Source organism: Xiphophorus maculatus, chromosome 5, assembly GCF_002775205.1.
Source record: "Xiphophorus maculatus strain JP 163 A chromosome 5, X_maculatus-5.0-male, whole genome shotgun sequence".
NCBI lineage: Eukaryota > Metazoa > Chordata > Actinopteri > Cyprinodontiformes > Poeciliidae > Xiphophorus > Xiphophorus maculatus.
The window spans coordinates 226,787-240,194 of NC_036447.1; the positions used below are offsets into that span (position 1 = coordinate 226,787).

The 13,408-nt window shown below is 48.5% G+C and overlaps 3 protein-coding genes across 10 annotated transcripts; 1 reads left to right on the top strand and 2 right to left on the bottom strand.

Moving 5' to 3' along the window:
- Positions 1 to 421: 421 nt before the first annotated feature.
- On the bottom strand, positions 422 to 1,079 carry mrps28 (mitochondrial ribosomal protein S28). The gene has a single exon (XM_005816542.2). The coding sequence runs from the start codon at positions 1,039 to 1,041 to the stop codon at positions 490 to 492; it is 552 nt and encodes a 183-aa protein (XP_005816599.1). The 5' UTR covers positions 1,042 to 1,079; the 3' UTR covers positions 422 to 489.
- A 254-nt stretch (positions 1,080 to 1,333) lies between these two features.
- On the top strand, positions 1,334 to 5,452 carry sde2 (SDE2 telomere maintenance homolog). 6 transcript variants are annotated; one of them, XM_023334072.1, is made up of 8 exons: positions 1,334 to 1,469; positions 3,190 to 3,327; positions 3,359 to 3,594; positions 3,670 to 3,839; positions 3,924 to 4,029; positions 4,102 to 4,221; positions 4,668 to 5,043; positions 5,126 to 5,452. In XM_023334072.1, exons 1-8 carry the CDS (start codon positions 1,368 to 1,370, stop codon positions 5,321 to 5,323), a joined length of 1,446 nt encoding a protein of 481 aa, XP_023189840.1. In that variant the 5' UTR covers positions 1,334 to 1,367; the 3' UTR covers positions 5,324 to 5,452. The 6 variants fall into 6 exon arrangements, with proteins under 6 accessions (XP_023189840.1, XP_023189841.1, XP_023189842.1 ...); XM_023334073.1 differs by having other exon boundaries at positions 5,129 to 5,452; XM_023334074.1 differs by having other exon boundaries at positions 3,190 to 3,292; positions 3,483 to 3,594.
- On the bottom strand, positions 5,366 to 9,653 carry mtif2 (mitochondrial translational initiation factor 2). 3 transcript variants are annotated; one of them, XM_023334071.1, is made up of 14 exons: positions 9,548 to 9,653; positions 8,649 to 8,749; positions 8,465 to 8,576; positions 8,225 to 8,396; positions 7,984 to 8,144; positions 7,722 to 7,898; positions 7,514 to 7,653; positions 7,313 to 7,437; positions 7,040 to 7,244; positions 6,670 to 6,922; positions 6,465 to 6,605; positions 6,213 to 6,377; positions 5,983 to 6,123; positions 5,366 to 5,656 (listed from the first exon to the last, which is right to left on the bottom strand). In XM_023334071.1, exons 2-14 carry the CDS (start codon positions 8,745 to 8,747, stop codon positions 5,487 to 5,489), a joined length of 2,061 nt encoding a protein of 686 aa, XP_023189839.1. In that variant the 5' UTR covers positions 8,748 to 8,749; positions 9,548 to 9,653; the 3' UTR covers positions 5,366 to 5,486. The 3 variants fall into 3 exon arrangements, with proteins under 3 accessions (XP_023189839.1, XP_023189837.1, XP_023189838.1); XM_023334069.1 differs by having other exon boundaries at positions 8,649 to 8,816; positions 8,945 to 9,653; XM_023334070.1 differs by having other exon boundaries at positions 6,670 to 6,919; positions 8,649 to 9,653.
- Positions 9,654 to 13,408: the final 3,755 nt, after the last annotated feature.

A 13,408-nucleotide genomic window follows, 5' to 3' on the forward strand; every position in this document is an offset into this window, starting at 1 on the left:
CTCCATCTGTCTAGTCCAAGTATTTCTGCTGGATAAATCCAACTGAAGATGTTTGTTAATCTCTGATCTGCCGGATTATTGAACCAGGAAAAGGTTTAACAATGAACACATTAATGCCTGGATATTAAAGGAGCCAGGTACTAACGGGTTCATCCCAGGTTCGGTCCAAGCGGCTCCAGGTATTAACGAACCTGTTCCCAGTCGGTCTTGGACCACAGAACAGGAACCATTGGTAAAAGTTCTGGATGATCCACATCGCAACAGAACTTCAGTCTTGGTATCCCTGGATCTCAGTGCTGGGTTTGACCCGGCTCATCAGAACATCCTGACTGATGGACTCTCTGGTTCTGATCTTACTGGCTTAGTTTGGGCCAGACTCCAGCGAACTGGGTCTCAGAAACTGCAGACAGAAACACTTTAATACTTTATAAATATTTATTCTGATCATTTTACACAAACTTGATTTAAAAGATTATTGCAATGATTCACTCAGCGGTCCAGACGCTGAACCAGAACTGTTTTTGGTCCCGCTTCTGGCCCCCCCTGGGCTTCCCGTCCATCCAGCGGACCCAGCAGGACCGCCTGGGCCTCCAGCAGGGTGGTGTCGGTCTTGGCTCCCAGGAACCGGGCGGTGAGCTCCGGGTCCAGGACCCTCAGCCGGACCCTGGAGCCCCGCTGGAGCCTCTCTCCTCCGGCCGCGGGTCTCCGGCAGACGCAGTGAAACTTCCCTCCGAAGTCGATGTACAGGTCGTCCCGGACCACATGGAAGATGTTCCCAACCACAACCTTGTCTCTCACCGGAACTGCCTGGAAGAGCGAGGCGAAGGTCTGCTCCTGGCCGGAGATGGAGGCACTCTGATCGGGCGCGGAGGTCTCTGCCTCCCGCTGGAGCTCCGCCTGCCGTTGAAAGGCTGCCGCGAAGCCGGCCCCGGCTCTGGTTCCGTCCTCACTGTCCGTGCTGAAGCAGGCCCGGACGGAAACGCTCGAGGAGAAGCGGAACGCGGACCGGCACCCGAACCTAAGTCTCCACAAGGCTGCCATGTTGTCCTCCAATACCGGAAGAAGGCGAGTTCCGTTTTACTTCCTGTTGGGTCACAGCGCCGTCCCCTGATGATTTTAGGTTAATGCAAATCTGGACTGGAAATCTTAAATAGCTTCATAAACTTTTCAAATTGTAAAAGTTTATTTGTTTATTATTGTCTGTTTGAAATAAATAGAAAATTAAGTTTATTATTTTATGTATTTACTGGTTCGTGTTTCGCCCCAAGAGCATCGATTCTAATCCTATGCACCAGGGGGCGCCTATGAGACGTCCTTACAGAGTCCTGCGCCTGCGCAGTGCGTTCAGCTTGTAACACGGAGCCAAGATGGAGGTGCTTGTTGTTGCTCCGAGCTTCAGGTGCTCAAGCTTCGAGTTTCCACCTGGTTCTGTTGTCAGAGACGTTCTGGAACGGTTCATCCCGCACCAGGTGAGTGATTATATCTAACAGAACCGGAACCGAACCTTAGCGTGGGGTTACAGGGTTTAGATCGGAGCTGGAAGCCTGTTAGCTGCTGAGCTACCGAAGGCTAATATAGGGATAATAAAAAAAATCTACGCACTTCAACATGCTATAGGTTGACAACAAGCTTTAACATAAATCTCCTATTTTGCTATAGAGCTGTATTAACGTTAATTTAAGATGTTACAGTTTCCAGGAGGTGTTCTGATGGATGATTTGTTTTCTTCTAACCCTTTATTGTTTGCACGATTGTAAAGAAGTACATATGGACTTTACCACAGGGCCGCGTTTCATTGGCTGATGCCCATTCTACGTGGTCACGTGCGTGGCCGTCTCACAAACACACTTAGCTTCCCGTTAGCTAAGTGCAGCATAAAGGCAGAACTGATACAACTTGTACACCTTGAAGCCTGTCTGCTACACAGTCTGACGTTAGCTAAACAGATCAATATGCAATGTGTCTGTATCTGACATACACTAAAGATTTTATTTTAGCAGAAAAGGCTTTGGACTAAACTGTTACTCGTGTTAGCCACGTTAGCACCAAGTACAGCTAGTCAGTCAACCGTCGCTGTGTTCAGGGAAGCTCTGATTAATAATCGATAAATAAATATCAAGCATGGAAACTTGATATCGTAACGAACTGAATGTTATGTTTTTAAGTAATCTTTGCTCGTCTTGCGGGGCGCAGGCGGTTGCCACGGTAACAGGTGTGTTTAAACTACACAGAGAGAGAGAGTAAAAAGGTAGGAGTGGTTCTGAGTTGATCACCTGTTCAGGTTATTTTACCTTTGTTTCCCTTTGCTGTGGCTCATTACAGCCGCTGTAGTTTCTAACCGTTGGACTAATTACCTCGTTAGTTTGTGAGTTTACGTCATTCACAACAAACATCAAATAGAACAAATATATTTCATAAAATTTTAACAAACAAATGGCTTCTACCGCGGTAATTATGTGAAATTAAATGAATTATATCCCAACTTCAGAAGATTTTCCTTTACCTTTACAGAGCTCTTTGGCTCCTCCTATCAGTCTGTAGCTTCTCATATTGAGGTCAAAGTTCAGATCTACCATAATGGACTGACACCTGCTGGCCTCAGGTTTGCAACCAGCTTGTGACTGAGAAACCAGTAACCTGCTCCCAGTTGATGACATGAACTTGTTAGTTCCTCTGTCCATTTAGTAGCTGATATATTGTGAAAATCCGCTAGAAATGACGCACTAATCAGTCATGTTACCTAGAAACAACCAGGCTTTGTTTGTGAGACTTGCGGTCAGGTTGGTCGTTGTGGGCGGAGCTTCGTAAGGTCCATTGTGACAGTAACAGAAAATAACTAAATGCAAAAGAAACATTAAATGAGCAAAACTAATGTTCAGATATAGTTCCTGCTGGGATCGCCTCTGATACCAGTATTTCCAGTTTCAATGGAACTGGGAGTTAAAACGGTTCTCAAACTCTGAGAGCGAAACTCTGAACAAATAAAGTTTTGTGTTTAGAGAATATTTGTATTATTCTAAATAAATGTATTTAATTTAGATTTATCCACCATTTTGTGACAATGTCCCACAGCGCTGTGTGACCTTTATATTGTCAGAAACTAAAAATCCAAACCAGAGGTCTCACCCTGAAGTGGTGACGGGTCGTTGGTTCTGTAGGAATCTTTACTGATCCAGTATTTCCTATCAGGACTGGTATGTCACCACTAACGGCCGTCTGTCTGGGCTGGAGGAGCGGCTGCAGGATGGGGCCGTCTACCGCCTGGAGCCCCGGCTCCGTGGAGGGAAGGGAGGTCAGTTCCAGGAAATGCACCGATCCCATGACCAGGTTTTGGCTCCATGTTTCCTTGGTTTTCCAGGTTTTGGCTCCATGTTTCCTTGGTTTTCCAGGTTTTGGCTCCATGTTTCCTTGGTTTTCCAGGTTTTGGCTCCATGTTTCCTTGGTTTTCCAGGTTTTGGCTCCATGTTTCCTTGGTTTTCCAGGTTTTGGCTCCATGCTCCGGGCTTTGGGAGCACAGATCGAGAAGACGACCAACAGAGAGGCCTGCAGGGATCTGAGCGGCCGCCGCCTTCGAGACGTCAACCATGAGAAGGAGTAAGTTCCTCCTCCTGCTCTGGATGTTGTTTTGTAGTGAAGGGTCCAGATGGGTTCTGGTTCTGGTTCTGGTAGGATGGCGGACTGGCTGAAGAAGCAGTCGGAGCGCGAGGCGGAGAAGGAGCAGCGGCGGCTGGAGCGTCTGCAGAGGAAGCTGTTGGAGCCGCGGCATCAGTTCGCCGACCCGCAGTACCAGCAGCAGTGCCACGACCTGAGCGAGCGTCTGGAGGACTCGGTTCTGAAAGGTGACGGGTCACCGGAGCTGCAGCGGGCCGACCCAGCTGCAGCTCCGGGTCCTTAAGGTGTGTGTGTGTGTGTGTGTGTCGCAGGCCTGCAGGCGACCTCCAGCGGTCAGGTGAAGGTCGGAGTCGACCCGGATCAGAACCGAGCCCCTGCAAGGAAGAGGAGGAAGACTGCAGCGGCAGCCGGGTTCTGGTCGGTGTGTGAAGTTCTGACCCGGCGAAGGGAGCACAGCCCGGCTCTGACCCTCTGTTACCATGGTTACAGGACGGGTCTGGACGAGCTGCTGAGCTCTGAGGATGATGAAGATGATGAGTCTCCGTGCAGCGGAGGAGCTGTTACCATGACGACCCAGAGGGAGGAGGCGGAGCCTGGACCCAGCAGCAGGTCTGTTGATTGATCTGATATTGATATCTGGATCAATATTCAGGTTTCAGTGAGAACATGCCTGATCCCCAGAGGTCAGAGGTCAGCGTTAGATCAAAATGCTTTTCCACGTCTGACCAGCTGGAGGCGCTGCAGGTTCAGAGTCCATTGATCGGACCGGCCGGCCGGTTCTGGACTGATCCATGTTTAGCTTCAGGGTGGGTTCTGTTCCTGGGAGCGCTGGGTGAACTGGTTCTGATGGTTCTAACTGGTTCCTCATAATCCGGGTCCAGATGGTCCAGCTGCAGAAGCCGGTCCAAGCAGCTGAAATATTTTCACTTCTGATTCAGAACCAGCTGTTCACTCTAAGCAGAACCGATCCGAACTGGACCAGTTCACCATCAGAACCAGAACCAAACCGGTTCCCATGACCCGGATCCAGCCTCAAGTTCTGCTGTCTCCTCCAGCACCGCTCCAACCGCCAGAACCTCAGAGGTCCAGAACCCCGGGCTCCCGACGGAACCGGCTGTTGGACCCTCAGGGGACCAGAACCCTCCTCAGGGCTGCAGGGAACCGGCCCAGGTCCAGAACCCCGGGCTCCCGACGGAACCGGCTGTTGGACCGTCAGGGGACCAGAACCCTCCTCAGGGCTGCAGGGAACCGGCCCAGGTCCAGAACCCCGGGCTCCCGATGGAACCGGCTGTTGGACCGTCAGGGGACCAGAACCCTCCTCAGGGCTGCAGGGAACCGGCCCAGGTCCAGAACCCCGGGCTCCCGACGGAACCGGCTGTTGGACCGTCAGGGGACCAGAACCCTCCTCAGGGCTGCAGGGAACCGGATCAGGTCAGAACCAGAATCTAGATGCTTAAACGTGATTTAGAGCAGAACCCTCTGCTGTGTTCTGACGGTTCTGGTTCTGCCTCAGCAGTTGGACCTGTCCTCGGTGCCGTCTGTCCAGCAGCTGGAGTCTCTGGGTCTGGAGGTTCTGAAGGAGGAACTGATGCGCCGCGGCCTGAAGTGCGGGGGAACGCTGTCGGAGCGCGCCGCCCGCCTCTACTCCGTCAGAGGCCTGAGTCCAGACCGGATCGACCCGGCACTGCTCGCCAGAACCAGGAGGAAGTAGACCCAGCTGGGAACTTCCTGTCTGGAATGAAGCTTCCGGGTCTGGATGTTGGAATCGTTTATTTGAACATGTGAATCGATGATCAGATTTTGTTTTTATGAAATATTAATAAAATGTTTCAGAACCAAACCGAGTCGTTTCTCAGTCTCAGGGACCGGTCCGGTCAGAACCCGGGGTCCCAGGAAGTGACCCGAGGAACTTCCTGCTCCTCAAAGCATTCGATGACATCACCGGTGCTGAAGTCCACCTCGCCGTCCGCCGACACGCCGCAGTCCATCCCCGCCTTCACCGTCGCCACGTCGTCCTTATGGTGCTTCAGCGCCGACACAGAACCTGCACCAGAACCAGAACCGGCTCATTAAAGCTGAAGCATGTAACTTCTATACCCTAACCGTCTCCACGGTGACGCACCGCTCCCGATATGTCAATCATCCTTATGCATTTGCTGCCAAATGTTCTATTGGCAGAAACGACGCCTTGCTCCTGGGGAGGCTTTGAGCAGCGTGTACATGAGGATGACTGGCAGCACTGGTTTAATGAAACATTTCGATCTGCAGCTTTAACTGGACGAACTGGATCCCATCAGAACCCGACTACTTAAATCCTCAAGGTTCAAGTTCAGAACCAACTGGATCCGGCCTGGTTCTGGTCTCACTCACCCTCCCACACCGTGTCTCGTCCTCGGATCAGCCTAAACTTCAGCCGGCGGTCCAGCTGGCCCTTCTGGACCCGGCAGCCGGCCACCAGAACCTTCTTCTTCCCCACAGAGACGTCGAAGACGGCGAGGACCGTCGCCTCACCTGACAGGAGGGGACAGGTGGGACGGTTCTGAGAACCTCCAGCAGTCCGATCTTACCCGGTTCTGCTGTGGTTCTGGACCTGGACTCACCCACGGTGCTGCGGCGGCGCTGCGGCGGCAGCTTGCTGCTCAACTCGTGGCGCAGCTGCTCCACCAGCTGGTAGATGACGCGGTGCAGCCGCAGGGCCACGCCCCTCTGCGCCGCCAGCTGCGTCACGCCGCGGCTCGCCGCCACGTTGAAGCCGTACACCGACCCTGAGGAACGGAACCAGAACCTGCTGCCGTTACCAAGACGACACCGCTCGGCCCCGGGTCGCTCCAGCACCAGAACGTCGGACCTACCTCCGAACGCGGCGGCCATGTTGACGTCGTTCTCCGAGACGTCGCCGACGCCGAAGTGGATCACGTCCAGCCGGCACTCGTCCTGGGCGTCGTAGCCATCCAGGACGTTCAGCAGCGTCTCCACCGACCCGTCCACGTCACCTGTAGGTCAGAGGTCAGAGGTCACCAGTCAGCGCCGTCACGCCGGGCGGAGCGCCGTCCCCACCTTTGATGACGAGCGGCAGGCCGAGCTCGTCGCTCTCCGTCCGCTCGCTGGGCCGCACAGACAAGCGGATCTTGTGGGCCCGGTACAGCTCCGCCCTCCTCTGGCGCCAGCTCAGGTGGGCCAGCGGCTCGCGCTCCAGCCGGTACTCCTCCAGGTGGCGCTGCTGCTTGAGCTGGATGGCGCTCTGCTCCTCCAGCAGCTTCTGCTGCTCCGCCAGGTGGCTCCTCCACTCCACCACCTCTCTGGCCCGCTGCTGCAGGCCACAGGACAGGCTTTTACTGCAGCGGTCCACACAGGAAGTAGCTAGCACACAGCTGGGACGGGACAGGTTGTTCATTCACACCGGTTCTGGCCCGGTTCTGGCCCTCACCTCCGACTCCACCTCCAGCACCGTCTCTCCGGCAGACGGCAGCTCCTTCCATCCGACCACCTGGACCGCCGCGCTCGGCGCCGCCTCCGGCACCGCGCGCCCGTTCTCGTCGAACAGGAAGCGGACCTTGGCCCAGCAGCGGCCGGCCACCAGAACGCAGCCGCGCCGCAGCGTCCCCCGCTGGACGATGGCCGTAGTCACGGGGCTGTGCACAGGGAGCAGGCCCGTCAGCAGAACTCCTATCGGAACCGGACCGGGTTCCAGAGGACTCACCCTTTGCCTTTGTCGGTTCGGCTCTCGATAACGACAGCCTCCACCGGGCCGTCCGGGTCCGCCTTCAGCTCCAGAACCTCGGCCAGCGCCACCGTGGCCTCGGCCAGAGCCTGCAGGTTATCGCCCTGGAAACAGCGACATCATCGGTGAGGCTGCGCGCGGGTGGGCCGGACCGCGGCGGTCGGGTTCGGGTCGGATCACCTTCAGAGCCGAGACGTGGATGGCCTGAACGTCGCCGCCGAACTCCTCGCAGACGACGCCGTGCGCCAGCAGCTCCTGCTTCACCCGCTGGGGGTCGGCCTGCGGCTTGTCACACTTATTCACCGCCACGATGACGGGGACTGAGCCGGGCCGAACCAGAACATCAGAACCAGAACCTCGGAACCACCCGGCGTCCCCCCGCTCCTACCTTTGGCGTTCTTGGCGTGCTGGACCGACTCCACGGTCTGGTTCATGACGCCGTCGTCGGCCGCCACCACCAGCACCACGATGTCGGTGGCGTTGGCGCCGCGGGCCCTCATGGAGGAGAAGGCGGCGTGGCCCGGCGTGTCCAGGAAGGTGATCCGCTCCCCGGTGGGCAGCTGGACTGGAGGTCAGAAAGACAGAGGTCAGAGGTTAGCAGCTCTACACAGAAGGATGTGGGGGCGGAGCCTCCCAGCTGGCCCCGTTACCCAGGAAGGCTCCGATGTGCTGCGTGATGCCGCCGGCCTCCATGGCGACCAGCTGGCTCTTCCTCAGGCTGTCCAGCAGCGTCGTCTTCCCGTGATCCACATGACCCATGATGGTGACCACCGGGGGGCGACTCGCCAGGAGCGCGGGGTCAGCGGGGGGCCTGGGGTCACAGGAGAGTCACAAACAGGTCAGTTGGCTGATCGTCGGGTCCGGTCCGGTCGGGTCCGGTTCTGCCGGTACCTCCTCTGGGCGTCTCTGTTGGGCCGCTCTCGGCTCTCGCTCAGCTTGGCCCATCTGAACTTCATCCCGGACCGGATCACCGCCTCCTTGATCCAGCTGTCTTCCAGAACCGAGTCAGGCCGCAGCGAGTCCAGGTCCGCCGGCGTGTTGAGCAGCGCCTCTAGAACGTGGTCTGTAGCAGAACCGGGTCAGTAGAATCTGCAGGAGAATCGGATCAACGGCGTTGATCACGCTGCTCACCAAAGTCTCTGTTCATGGCCGCCGCCAGCGCCGCCGCCGTCATGCCCTGTCTGATCTCCACTTCCTGTTTGTCCACTTTGAGCTTCTTCTGCTCCTTCCTCTGACCTTTGACCTGCACCAAGTGAGTCATCAGCCTTTACTCTAGTCCACCAACCACAAGCTAAGCTAACATCCACAGCCTTACCTGCTTGGAGGCCAGTCGGCTGCTCTGAGGCCAGGTGAGCAGGGGGGCGGAGCTCCGGAGCAGCCGTGTAGCACGCATCACTGATGACATCACACTCATAGCTACAGAGGACACAGGTGGAGGACAGGTGTTTCTGTTCAGCCAGGAGACAAACTGCATCTGTCCTCACTGGAGGAAAAGCATTTTGATGGATTTATTTGACTTTTATTGTGAAAACTCTGGACATGATGATGATGATGATGATGATGCAAAGAAGGATTTCACATGAAATCAAGAAAATGAAGGGAAACTCTGACCATCCCCTGCATGAGACGGTGTCAGTCAGAAGCTTCTTCCAGATCCATGTGAGACAGACTGCTACAGCAGGTCACTGTCTACAAGAACTTTCAAAAATGTTGAATTAATGACTTATAACATTTATTTTCTTTTGGGATCAATAAAGGATTTCTAAATTGAATTTGAAACAGAAACGGAAAGACTCCGTCAGCTGATCTGAGACATGCAAGACACAATCTTTCAAAATAAAAGTTTCTTAAACCGAAGCCGAATGAAAGAAAACAGCTGAACTAAATCAGCAGATGATAAAAAGAATCATCTTCAGACTAATGAACATGAGCAGAAGCCAAACCGCGTAAAATTGAACAGAATATGTCTAAAGTTCGTGCAGGTCAGTAAAAGCATTTAATCAGGAACCAAACTGATCAGCCGGAAGGATTCCTGGAGAGCTGCTGTCTAGTCAAAGCCCGCATGTGTGTTTATCTCAAATCTGTTCACCTGCCGAACACATATGGTTCTGTTTGGTTCTGTTTGGTTCTGTTTTTCTGCTGCTGGCGCTAGAAAGGCGGACCGGAAGTCCTCTTCTGACGGCGTCCCGCCAGCTCGCGCTCTGTGTGTCTCACCTCAGACAGGTAAGCTCTTCACCTCATCCTGCGTCACCGAACCTCGAACAACCTCACGGTGAGAGACACCTGCAGCTGGGAGCCGCCATGATGGACGGCATCTGCTGATGACGCAGGAAGTCACATGACTAGCTTACAGGAACCTGATCTGATCTGACTCCTCCCACCAGAACAAGACGGATCTAAACTATTATTATTATTATTATTATTATTATTATTATTATTATTATTATTATTATTATTATCATCATGTACACAAACCTGAAGAAGCCGAACCAGGCTGGTTCTTTACTGACAGAGATCATGAAAAAACCCATCAGTGTTTTCAATCAGTTTCAAATAATCGATCATATTATCCAGATCTGCATCTTGTCCATGAATTTTAGCGATAAGAAGAGGAGGCAGAGATCCTTATGAAAAGTGAGGAAAGATGGTTTGGCTTTAAGAAAACATTTGTGAATGAAAAACTGGCCATGATAATTATTACATTCATAGACTTTCACATTTATTTTCTTTTCCCATAAATAATGTTTCTTAGAAAATTCCGGTAAGTTTGGAGTTTTAGGGAAAAGCCAGTAGTGAACATTATAACAGAAAACTTTGCAATAAACATTCATAGAAAAGATGTTCAGTCGACTCGATATCACAAAATAAACAAGTTTTATCATCAACAGCAAATCAAAGTCTAAAGTTTCCTTAGAGGGAAAAACACCTGAAAGATTTGAAGGTGGACTTCCTCAGGTTATTGAAATCATTTGTTCTAATTTTTACCCTTTCAACCTTTGAAAAGAAATAAAATTTGGATTTGATACAAAAGGAAACAAAGTAGTAAAACATTCCCTATTTTGAGTTTTTAGTTTATTGTCTGTGATATTGGGTCCATTAATCAGAAGTCCAGGAAGGTCAGAGGTTCTGTAAACACGGATCTTATAAAAACATTTAGCTGTGCATAAAATATTTGGGGGAATAACTAATCATTTTTTGAAATTCACTTTTATTAATTTGCAGGTTATATTTAACACTGAATCCCTCCATTATTTAATAAATGCATCACAGACCAAACTCCTTGTTCCAGCCAGTTATGTGTAAAAATTGATTTATTATTGATTTTTATGTAACAGCAGTTCTTAGGGAGTATTGTGTGTTTTAATCTCCAATATAATAAAACTTGCTGGTGAAAGAAGGAAAGTTTAACAGGCAGTTTTTTAAAAGTCACATCTAAGAAGAAAATTAACTCCACCCAGATTTGAAAATATTTTACTTGGAATATGGAACCATAATTCATTTTGATTTGTTAGAAATGACCGAAGCCAGTTTATTTTTAAAGTTCATGCTGTCAAATTCAATATCTTGCAGTTCTTCATCTTCAGACTGTTTGGTTAAATTACTTTTTCTGATTTAGTGAGTTTTCTGTTTCCATATAAAGTCAAAATTCATCCTGTTGATGGATTTGATTTCTGAATTATTGTTTATTCCTAATGTATATGCAGGATAGATAAGTCTGGAAATACTTTCCATTTTGGTGATAAATATTCTTCCCAGAATAGATAAATCTCTGTGTGTCCATTTATTTAAATGAGTTTTACATTTTTGAAGTTTCTCCCAAATATTCAGATTTTCTAACTCAGATTTATTTTTATTTATATTCACACCCAGATATTTGACAGGAATATTAAAAGCAGTGGATATAGGACAGTCTGTTAGAGGCTAAATGTAACTTTTGTTTAAACTTAATTTAAGTCCTGAAGCCTTTGAGAAAGTTTCAATCAGTTTAAGAATTTTTTGAATTTCATTCAGTTTATTTAAGTAGATAGTTGTGTCATCAGCTGACTAATAGAAAACTCTTTGCCTCCCACTGATAATTTACCAAATTGATCATTTTAATTGATATGGAAAACATTTCTGCAGCAGCAATAAACAGCAGAGGAGAAATGGAACAACCTGGTTTTCTACCTTTATTAAATCTTTGAGAGGCTCATGAGGAAAACACACTGAACTGTTTGTATCTTTGTAAAATGTTTTAATTACATTAATAAATTTATTTCCAAACCCAAATAAATCTAAAGCTTTGAACATAAATTCATGTTCTATCATATTTGATAAAAGTCTAACAATAATTCATTCATTTTCAGCTAAGTGGTTCTAGTGATTGAAGTCCAGAACAAGTCGGATGTTATTATCTATCGACGCCGTTTATAAATCCAGACTGAGCGTCAGAAATCATTTGGGATATTCCTGATTTGAACCTGTTGGCTGAAATGTGTCAGAAGTTCGTAATCATTATTTAATAATGTAATCGGTCTTGATGATCAAGAATTGTTGGATCTTTTCCAGGTTTATTAGCCTGATGGCGCCGTGTTTGGGTCAAACAGCCGTTTTCTAATAGTTCTGTCAGCTCAAAGGTTCTGATGGGAACCAAAAGGTTTAGAAAAGTTTCTCGTTAAGCTTGGCAGCCTGGACTTTTGTCCTGGGATAAAAAGTTTGATCCAGTTCCTCTGTGGCGACGTCGGCCTCATTCCTGCTTCTAACTGTCATCGATTTTAGGAATCAAATGTTGAACAGAGTGACAGAAAGTTTCTGCCATTGGGTTATTATATGCAGAATATAAATTGCTATAAAAGGTACAAATTTCTTTGGATATTAATTTTGAGTCAGTGCATGGTTTATTGTTAATTTGCAAGCAATTTATGCCATTTCTTTCTTGTCTAATTTTTTCTAATCTACAAAAATATGCAGAACTTTTCTCACCGTCTTCAATCCACTTAGACCTCAGATATGATCCTTTGGCTTTTTTAGTATAAAAATCATCTAACTGTTTGTCATCATCATTAAAAAACGGTTTATGTTTTTGATGTGACCAAAATGATTTCTAATTCCTTTTCCTTATTTTGGACAGTTATTCATTTACTGTGTTTGACTGAGATTTGACTTTAAATTTTAAAAATTCCCGTTTTTCCGTGGAAGAATTCAGATTTTTATCACTACAAATTAAATTGAGATGCTCCAGGATTTTGTTATTAAACTTTTCCTAGTTAAGCAGGTTGAGTTAAACTACCAGTAACTTTTGTTATGGGATTTTATCAACCCAGTTGTGACTCTGAGTTATCAGGCAGTGGTCAGATCAAGCTGCAGGTGAAATTCCAGCTTTAACATTATTTTGCATCAAACCGTCTGAAATTAGCCAGAAGTCGATACTTAGCTGAGCCATCAGGTTGAAACCAGGAGAAAGACTGACCTCTGACCTCTGACCTGCTTCTCTCCAAGGATCCACCAGGTTCAGATCCAAACAAAAGTTTTATAAAACTACATTTATATGATGAGGTTGGAGTTTACAGGGTGATCTATCAAGGTATTCATTGTACACCATGTTGAAATCTCCTCCCAATATGAAATAGTTAGTGGAATATTTCTGAGCTAGTTCTGTTAGATGACTAGTTAATTCAGACAATAAGATTTATTCTGAGTTAAACTGTTATAACCATCGACGTTACAGAGAATCAGAAAACTAGTTTCCATTTTGAGTCACAAATAATCCAGTGGTTATCTTTCCTTTGAGTTTCTAGTTTATTCTGAACATATTTAAATAGTAAAGCAACACCAGCAGATTTATTAGAACCATGAGACAAAATTATTTCCCCCCATTGATTAGACCAGAAGCTCTCATCTGCCTCAATAAAGTGTTTCTTGTAAAAATATGCAGTTAGCTTTTGTATTTTTACAAAAAATAAATATTATTTTTCTTTTAATACCATCTCTCAAACCTCTAACATTTAAAGACACACAGTTAAAATTAGAAATAAACAGACAGAAAAGGGAAGCAGCAGAAACAATAAGAAGGAAACTGAACTGAACTGAACTGAA